This window comes from Anser anser, assembly GCF_964211835.1.
Source record: "Anser anser genome assembly, chromosome: 20".
In the NCBI taxonomy this organism is placed as follows: domain Eukaryota; kingdom Metazoa; phylum Chordata; class Aves; order Anseriformes; family Anatidae; genus Anser; species Anser anser.
In genome coordinates this window covers 1,703,755-1,713,666 of record NC_139741.1, presented here as the reverse complement: position 1 = coordinate 1,713,666, position 9,912 = coordinate 1,703,755, and the positions used below count along the sequence as shown (strand labels likewise).

Below are 9,912 nucleotides of genomic sequence, written 5' to 3'. Positions count from 1 at the left end.
GGGGGTCCCTTTAAATGGGGGGGTGTAAATCTGGGTGGGCACCCGCTCGGCTATCGACTCCTTCTGCCTGCGCGCCCAGCAGCGGGCTGAGCGCGCCCTGCCAGCTGATTGGTTCAGCGGCGCGGAGGGCAGGCGCTTCCGCTTCCGGGCCGGCCGTTGCTAGGTGGCGGCGTTGCTAGGGGCGGCCTGGCGCCGCCATGGCGGGGAGCCGCGTGCAGAAGGTCGGCAGCGTCTTCAGCCGGTACGGCCGGGGGGAGGGGGGCCGGGTCCGGGGCGAGGGCGGCCCCGAGCCCCCCCTGAGCCCCCGCCTGTCCCCGCAGGACCCGCGACCTGCTGCGCGTGGGGCTGCTCCGCCAGCCGCTGTGGTTCGAGGTGTACGCCGCCTGCCCGCCGCGCCGCGAGCCGCGCTACCGCCTGCCCCGGCCCCGCTACGGCCGCGCGAGGGACGGCGTCGCGGAGCTCTTCTACCCCGAGGACCGAGTGCGAGCGTGAGTCGGGGCACGGGGACGGCCCCTCGCTTCCCCCGGCCCGCCTCAGATCCCCGGGGGACCCTCCTGAGGCCCCCGGGGTCCCCCCGCCGCAGCGCCGTTACAGCCCCTCGGCCTTCAGGCAGAGTCCTTCCTGCTCGTGGGCGTCACGAGGAGCGGCTCGCGGCGTCAAATCCCGCGGCGTCAAATCCCACGGTGTCAGGTCTTCTGCCTGCCGGTAATTACTGGTGGAGCTGCACGAGGTGTCAGGGGAAGGCTCAGCTGCAGCAGAAAAGGCTCAGCCCAACCCTCTGCAGGACTCGCGGTGCTCCTCAGATGCAGCCCTAGATTAACAGTTAAATCCTGTAGCAGACATCTCTGTGTGACCTAATGGCCAGTGGAAAAAAAGGAGAAACAGTTACGTGAATACACCTTGTCGTAGAGTAAATTAGCTGACTCTTGTAGGCTAAATTTGGTGACCCCAATCTTGTTCATTGACTTTCAAACTGTGTCTCTCTTTGATTGCTTGAAAACCTGAATTGTTTTATTTTTTCGAACAGGAAATTTTATAGAGTGTACGGAAGCGGTCCAAGACCTTTTGATTTATCACAACCAAACTACAAATCGACTTGCCAAAGGTAAATATTTTTTTGTTGATACATAATTAAACTAAAAAATGCTTCTGAAACTTGTCCCTGTCTCCTCTTATGTCAACAAACTGAAACAATGTTTGTGAGAGTAAATATACAATCTTGAAATCTAGGTTTGTTGAGAAATACAATGAATTGAAAGAAGAAGGGAAAATAGAAGAGGAAAAATTGTTTGAAGAAACAGGAAAAGCGCTTTTAGCCAGTGGGATAATTTTGCAGAGAAGAGGAACAGATAAAGTAAGTATTAAATATTCAGAAAATGAATTGGCCTGTGGACTCAAAAAGCTTCATTTCTAGGTCCTTAAGACTGAGTCCAAATTAAACTCTCTGTAAGGTACCAGAGAATAAAACAGAACCTCTTCTGGGTTGAAGATAGCTGGCACACTTTTTCTATCCCTTCTTAGTAATTAAGTATTCTAATGGAGTATCACTCTCGTTCTTTAATTTTAATCCTGATTTGGAAATTTATACATAAATTTGCTTCAAAAAACAAAACCACTATCAATAACAACAACAGAAACAACCCACAAACTATTCCAGTTGTTTTTGTTTGTATTTGTGGTTTGGGGCTCGTTTACTTATGTCTTTGGTAAGAAAATAACTATCCAGAAGAGTTGTCCAAAGTGCCTTGCATCTATTTTTAGAGATACAAAAGAGAGGAGACGGCTCCTGGGCACGTGGGGTCTAGTTCCTTGTTACCTCAGACGATTGTCATGTAACTCTTAATGTAAAATGGGGTAAAAAAGCAAACTGATGATGCTTCCAGAAGAGCGCATCAGGTAGAGTAGAACCCTGCTGCTCTGTGATGGTTAGCAATCTTTTTACTTGGTTCAAGTCTGAAAGATAAGCAGTTCTTTTGAGGATGCTGTCCTTTTAGTTTGAACACCCTCAAAAAGAAGGGAGAAAAACCATTTATAAAAATGGCAGCTCTGTAAACTAAATGCGGTTGTTATTTTCTCCTGTAATGTGCTCTCCATTCTCCTCATTGTCCAATTACCCGTGGGCTGAGCATCCGTAGTGCTTTTTCAATAAAAGAGGCTGACCAGGAGCAGAAATTGGTTCTATTACAAGTGTAATGTCTGACGAGCGTGTGAAAAGATGAAGCGGCCAGCTGGCTTTCATCTTTTACCTTGAGGTCAGCGATCTCATTTTCATTTCTTGCCCTGGTGATACCTCGAGGCTGTACGTACTTTGATAATAACCTAAGCATGGGTTAGGACTTAGCTCTCAGCTTTCTCGGACATACACGCTGGCTGTTGCTTTCTGTTGCTCTCTTCAGTCGTGCTTTGAAATAAACTTCTTGCAGCCATTTCTTTTGGTTGATTGGGTTTTGTTTTGTGATTGTCTGCCTCTGACTGTAGGTAGCACAACAGAGTCACCAGGATGCTGAAGCCAGGGATTTTGTGCTACATCAGCAACTTCAAAGCGTGTTGGAGGAGATGCAGGGAAAGAAGAAAGATGTGGAGGAGCAGCTGCCAGAACTGACACAGAAGGAAAACCCCGTGTCCTAACAGCTGTAACGCTGCCTTCGCACGTCCCGCAGCTGGGCGTAACGTGCAGGTGGCATTCACCTGCTCAGGAACCCGTGTGCGCACAGCCTGTGGTTATGAGATGACCTTGTTTTTGAACGTTGTCTCAACTTTTGAGGTGGAAAATTAAACGTTTTCTTTAAAATGGGAAATTCTGTCTGTTCAGGTGTCTCATTTGCACTAGTAAAGATGTTTCTTAACTTCTTGCAGCGACGATACAGTTTGTGACAGTCCTGCTGCTGAAATGTCCGATGCTGTTTGTTTGATGCATTCTAACAGCTGTCTGAAGTGTCATCTTTTTATAGCTAATTCAGAAGAGATTCTATTTATATAAGTGTTCTGATATGTTCTCTCTGTTTCGTCACTTGCTTAAATTCCTGAGAGGATAAAGTATAATAATACCAAATAATTTGGATCTTTGAAAATTTTAGTGAGTCTTAATGCCATCAGTCACCTCAGAAGTGTGAAGGGTGCGCTGTTATAACTCTGTGCTGAAGACAAAGTGGAGTGGTGTTACAGAAATAGTCACTGGAAATTGGGCACAGAAAAACTGGAAAATAGCAATCAATCCTAGAATTCAGAGCTGATTAGACTTGCGTTTTTCCCACATCTGTGAACTCGATTGCCTAGCTTGTTTTTTATTAAGAATTTTGTTTTCAGGCGAAGGGAAAAACAGTAACAAGAAGAGAACAAACAGGTTTAAATCATGTCAAGCAGATCTCTTCCTCTTCTGGCTCCCCCCCAAGAAAGAAAAGGTCAAGATTTCCTTTTGGTTTTGTACCTGCCTTCCACACCCGTCCTCCACAACAGTTTTGTGACGCTGCTGAATGCAATTCAAGCAAACTCTCACATATACTTTTTTACTGCCATACACTACCTATGACTTAAAAATGCTCATCGTTTGTTTTTGTATGGCTTGATTCACCTCCTGATTGCAATGTAATTATGGTGGAATTACTCACTTATCCTTGGAAGGTCAAACTTTATTTCTAATCCTGCTCAGTAATTCTAGAGGGGTGCAAGACTTTATTACAAGAGCAACAGCCTCTCTGTCTTGGCGCTTCTGTAACTGTGACCTCTGGGCAATTGTTTCCAGAGCTGAGGGGGGTGGTGTGGATGCCTGGCTGTGCAAGGTGCTTCCACGTGGAGCATGAATTGCTGCCTGCGTCACTAAATCCACATGTAACAGCCCCGTACAGAGGTGAATGCAGTGCGAGTATCCACGCAGACCAAGTTTGGGAACCGTTGTGCTGGGTCAATGGTAGGAGATGGGCTAATGTAAACAGATAGGGGGAGTGACTGACAGAAAAAGTCAATTAAAATGGGATTTGGTCCAAACCTATGCTGGAGAGGAGGCGCACGTACTGGGAGTAAGGTGTCTGTGCACTTCAGTCATCTGCAGCAAGCATTTGAGTGGGGGTTTCTTTAAGTCACAGGATCCTGTTTTCATTAGGGCCAAGGCAAGCTGCCCTCACTAGGAAAACTCTGGCAGCTATGATGGGAATTTCTCTTCTTGCATGGGTCAAGCAATTGTTGGTAGCCCAACAGGGGGCTGACCAACAGTTCCACACCTCCTACACTGCAGTTTTCTGACTTCGCTTTGTGTTTCGTATGTTTAACTGAGGTAAATATATTGGAAAAAAACCAACAACCCTCTATTGCATTATCACTCCGGGCTTGCCCAAAATTGCTAATGGAAATACTTCAAAACGAAAAGCAGTACGGTGAAGTTGGATGCCGTAACGGGAGAGGTTTCTCACTTCATTAACAGCTTGGAGGTCTCCTGTTTGTTGTCACTTCTCTAAAATGTTGCCAAGATGGCAGAGAAAGCCTTTCCTCCTGGCACCTGCTACAACCTGCTTCATCCCTGCATCTTTACTGAGCTTGCTGTGTCTTCCTTTGGCCTTCTGGAGCACTCGGAGGAACAACAAATGTAGGGAATGGAATGGAGCAGTGGCCTCGCACTCCGCCCTGGGTCAGTTCCTACGCAGAGTGCCCAAGAAGGAAGCTGGAATTGTTTCTCCATGTTTCTGCGTTGGAAAAGGTCTCTGGAAGCTGCTCCCCGGGCAGAGTGCTGCCAGCTGGGCGAGCCGTTTGTGCCCCTTGGCCTCTGCCTGCCTTCCCCTCCCTGTGCTCCCTGCGGATGCCCCACGCGTGCAGCACGGTCAGGGCAGCGGCAGTGAGAGCCCCTTCACGCTGCTGCTCTGAAGCGTGGTCAAATGAGCTGGAAAAATAAATATATGAGTGAGCATAAATTTCCAGTGAGCCAGCAGAGGTGATAAGGGAGGTGCCATTCCCTTGTGGTGCAAATTAGGGAATTATTTCCTGGCAGCTCACAGGGCAGGGCCAGCCTTTGGGTCCCGGGGAGGCTGGTGGTGGTGGGAGCGGTGGTTAGCGCTGTTCTCCTGCGCCGCTGCCCTGTTACGGCCGGCAGGTAGCGGGGGTCACTGCCGGGAAAGGCTGCGGACCGGAGAATTTGGTGCAATTACGGCAAAACGCAATTAAGAGCGGAGTTCTGCCTTTTGATACCGCGCGTTTGACGGATGCGTTTGCTGGGCTGGGATTGAAATGTCGCTCACCGTGACCTGAGAGCAACCCAACGACGTTAATCAAAAGGTTCTGGGCCAGGGCCTGGGGAGCGCTGGTCACTATTCACCCAGCGCTTCCCCCCCCCAGCAGCCAGCAAAAGGGCAGCGGCCTGGCAGGGGGGGCCGCCGGGCAGCGGGGCTGCGGGGGGGGGGGGCAAGGTGCCGGTGCCTCCCGCGGGCCCCCCCCGAGCCCCGCGGCCCCAGGGGACCGGGAACGGGGCCGGGAACGGGGCCGGGAACGGGGCCGGGAACGGGGCCGGGAACGGGGCCGGGAACGGGGCCAGGCCCAGCAGCGGGCCGGCACCGCTAGGGGGGGGCCGCGCTCCGCAGGCTGCCTGCAGCCGGCCGTGGTGGGGAAGGGGATGGAGGTGATGGGGGTGATGGGGATGAAGGTGAGGGTGATGAAGGTGGGGGTGACGGTGATGAAGGTGGTGAAGGTGATGCTCTTGCTAGCTGTGGATTTATTTGTGTGCTTCTGCCCTGCTCTGCATGGCCGGAGCGCCAGGCAGCACAGAAAATGCCTGCCATGGTGACGTTGGCCGTGCCTTCATCCCAGAGCCTGGTACCAGCATGGAAAGGAGCCCAAGCTTTCGCCCAGAAAAGTGTGTGAAAAGAAATCTGTTTCCCTCAGGACCAAGCAGGGTCTATGGGTGGGCACAGGGCGTAGAGTGAAGGGGGAGCAGCCGGGTGCGGGGCAGCCCGGACCTCGCCTTTGTCCCCTGCTCCCCGTCCTGGCCCCTACCAGCCCGGTGTGCAGCGCTGCCCCTGCCTCCTGCGGGGCAAAGCCACAGATGTAACCTTGTCGCCTGCCCTTTGCCTTTGCAGGGCAAGTTGTGCATTCGAATAATTTCCTTGTGCGGGGCAAACCTGTCTTCTGGTATTGTAGCACTTGCTAATGACTGGAGCAAAGCTTTTGCTGTCTTGCAATCCTACACCCCATTACGGAGTAGCTGCGTGACCTTTTCTGAGCTAAACTGCTGACCTCTTTCCTCCTGAAAGATGAGTGGTGTGCGTGTAGCAGTTCCTCTTTCTGATTGCCAAGCTATTTTTAAGTGACAATAAATGCCAAAGTATCGGTTACAAGGTTCCTTACTCCTTGAGGCATCAAAAATGAAAGACAATGGAAGGCGGGAGGAAACCCTTTCTACATCCCTGAGAGCCAGGCTGAAGGTTTTCCAAGGTCAATTCCTAAAATGAGGGGCCTTGCCTGAAAACGTGGGGATGAAGAACTCGGCCAGTTCTCTAGCAGAGCCCATCATGGACTCTAGAAGTCTCGACTGGAGTCAGGCACCTCTACCATTGCCCACCGCATCTGCACGTGCCACAGCAGCGCGAGCGATGGCAGCAGCACTGCCTGCTTCTGACTTCAGGGCTCTGTTCTCCAGAGCCGTCCTGAACCCGAAGTGCTGCGAGCCTGGCCTGTGCCGCTGCTGGTGCTGCACAGAGAAGTCTCCGAGGGGGTGACAAAAGCTGCTGGGGGTGCATTTGGGGCCCCCAGGGTGCGGGGCGAGTGGGCCGGGGCAGAGCCGGGTGGGTGCTGGGCTACGAGCTGCGGCACATCCCGACCAGGCACAGGTCACGCGCCCGCAGATTATCGGCTGTTACGTGCTGAGGGCAGGGGAACGAAGGATTTAATAGGATCAGGCCTTGCGCTTGGAGCCGACAGAATAATTCGCCAGCTGTGCCAGAAAGCCAGGTGACCTGCCCGTGCCGACGCCAAGCTTCATTAAGGCAGGTAGTAAGGCATTTAACGTGTAAAATTGCAGCTCCAGATGAGCTGTTAAAATATTGCTTGTTTCTAGTCGTGACAGTCTGAGCTCTAACCCTCCCAGATGAGGGGAGATTTGCGGTGCTCCAGCACTGTTTTTGTGTGGTCTGAACACACGGCAGCACCGGGTGGCCATGTCTCCCACCCGCTTGTGTACACACATGCAAACATTTCGCCTTTGAATAATTTTCCTACAGACCTGCTCTCTTTATTCCCATTTTGAACCATGGAATATTCCAGAAAGCTGTACCTGCTCAGAGCTGAGTACGAGGCAGTCTCATCACTTGGCACTTAGATCAAGGCAAAAGCCTGCTTTGCATCACCTGGATTAGGAAAGCTTTCATTTGGGTAACTGCTGGCTGTCCTGGAGGGGCAGGGCTTGGTGCTGCTGGTGCTGCGAGCCGCGCGGGGCTGCGTTCTGCACCCTCGGTTCCTACTGTCCGTCCAATTTTTTTTCCAATGAGTGAACGAGTTTTTTATTTTTATTTTTTTAACCCCATAGGCTGGAGCAAAGTGCTGCCCGTGCTGCCCCATGGGAAGGGCATTGCTTTGGAGTTCGGCAAGTAATGACCCCACGGTGCCCACACGATCTGATCGCTGGGGCTGCGCTGAGGCACAGCACGCTGCCTGCAATGGATGCACAGCGTTGGCCCCACCATAGGAGAGCTCCTGGCCCTGGCCCTGTGTGCTCTCACCTGGTGCTAGAGCTGTGATGGAGCTCGGGGCCGGCCGCCCGCTGCCCAGCGGGGACGTGAGACCTGCCTGCGGCACGGCGGGGACACGGCCATATCCCCGCTGCTTGGAGCCCCTGTGCCAGGAAGGATGCGCAGGGTCCCCGCTGGGACTCGGGCAGCTCGGCTGTCCTTGCTGCTGTCTCTGTGCTGCTGCTTGTATGCATATTGCAAGCTCATTCTGATGTGCGCTAATGCTATTATCCTCCAGAAATTGAAATCAAGTCTGAACCTATAATGTTTCACTGGGAGGGAATTGGGGTTATATATTCCTGTGTACAGCAGCATTCTATTTCAGTCATAGCATTTAATTATGATTGGTGTGTTAGTGCCCACCAGAGCATAACAAATTGTCATTATGTTATTCTGCTGAGTCTAATTTAATTGGCAAGTTGTCACAAAAGCAATTATCCATCATTTATTTTGTTGCCATAACCACATCTTGGAGAGCACCTGCTGTCTGAAGTGGAAAGGCTCTGCAGTCTCTTGGTCCTGGATTTCTTCCACTTGTCTGACACAAAGACACCATTTCCTCCCCTTATTTAAAAATATGTGCCTCATTTCCTGCTGCGCTCTCGTGCGCGAGGCTGGAGATGCTGGGGGAAATTCACCGTGTGGGCAGCGACCTGTCCGAGCTCCTCCATGTCCTGGGGGTCCACCTCTGAATGAGGACACCCAGCCTCTGCTGGGGACAGGGGGACACAGGGACATGGGGCAGGGCTCAGGGGGATGGGGCAGGGGACATGTCCCCGCTGGGGTCTGGCTGGCGCTCGGCCTCGAGTTCAGCTCCCCTCGCCTCCCTCCTCACCTGGCTGTTAGCCAGGGCCAGAAATGCATAGGGTGCTTGCTTTCTGGGAGCTGCTTTGGTGGCTGATTGGAGATGAAAGCGTCTTGGTTGGGTTCAAAACGCCTCCAGGGCACACAGCAGTGCTGCGGGGCGCTGCCAGCCTGGTGCCAGCCCCAGCGCCTCGAGTCCTCAGCCAGCCCGCAGCACGGGCAGGGCTGCCTTTAATAAGCAAGTTTCTGATAACTTATCTGAGCTCCCATAAAGATTAGGAGGCTGGCAAGTGGAGATTAGTGGTTCCTTCTAATCTAGCAGGCAAAGCAATATAAGGCTTCCTGAGATCAGCCCCAAACTTCAGATTTTCTCCTGCCTGAGACAGTGCGTGGCTGCCACCTATTAACTTGTGAGGTTTTGGAGAGGGCACCCAAAATCCTGCAAGGCTAATGCAGACTTGAATGAACTTGAAGCCTGTGACTCACTGTGATAAATGAGTAAATAAATGAAAATCTGTTTTGATGTCTGTATTTCTCTCAGTTACTCCCCTCTCCGCCCTGTCTGTAATCTCTTCCCCTCTGGTAGTTCTGATTAGCTGCTAATGAGGAAAGATGATTTTGTAGTTAAAACACAGGGAGAGGGTTTTGTTCCCGGTTCTGCTGCAGGCACCAAGCTCTTCATTTTTCTGTGCCTTGATTTCCCCATCTGTAAACCAAGATACCATTTATTTAGGATGGGTGTTTTAAAATTAATGAATCAGTATTTGCAAAGTGATCTGCTTCAAAGGTGGTGTGCAGCAGCTTGAAAGGGAAGGCTGAACCTGAGAAATCTCAGCTGGAGCTTCCCCTGGAGCCCTCTGTGCCTGAAGCCTCGTGCCGGCAGCGTTTCCCTTCCCAAAGCTGGTGCCTCACCTGGCATTTGTCAGGAGATCGGCTGAAGGGTGCCCTGATGCCATGCAGGTGCCACCACCGGCCTTTCCTCCCCCAACAGCAGAGGCTGAAGCTTTCACAGGGATGTGTGCCAGTGATGAGCAGGACCGTGGCTTGGGGGCCCCTTCCCCCTGGGAGCTGTGTCTGGGAGAACAAGGGCGCCTCTCGGCAGCACCGATGGCCCTCACCCAGCCCAGGCACCCAGCTTTGTGCGGGGCTCGAGGAGGCACCGCCGCGTTTGCGCTCGGATCGCCTCCAGCCAGCCGCCTCGCTTGCAAGCTGTCCAATTCTCCAGTGCCGGTGCCAAATTCCCCTTCCCTGAATTGCTTCTCCCCTCTCTTTGGCTCCCTGTCAGCTCTGGATGCCTTCGCATCGCCTCCCTCATGCCGGATCCGCATCGGCCGGATCCGTGGTGCGTGCTCGGAGCCTCCCGCCAGCCTCCGCCTGCTCCCGGGGTTCCTGCCAGCGGGGG

The 9,912-nt window shown here is 52.5% G+C and overlaps 1 protein-coding gene across 1 annotated transcript; it reads left to right on the top strand.

Annotated features, from left to right (window-relative positions):
- The first annotated feature begins 48 nt into the window (after window positions 1-48).
- MRPS23 (mitochondrial ribosomal protein S23) lies at window positions 49-2,798 on the top strand. Its single transcript, XM_083806670.1, has 5 exons — window positions 49-241; window positions 321-488; window positions 1,028-1,105; window positions 1,231-1,354; window positions 2,479-2,798. Exons 1-5 carry the CDS (start codon window positions 198-200, stop codon window positions 2,626-2,628), a joined length of 564 nt encoding a protein of 187 aa, XP_083662796.1. The 5' UTR covers window positions 49-197; the 3' UTR covers window positions 2,629-2,798.
- Window positions 2,799-9,912: the final 7,114 nt, after the last annotated feature.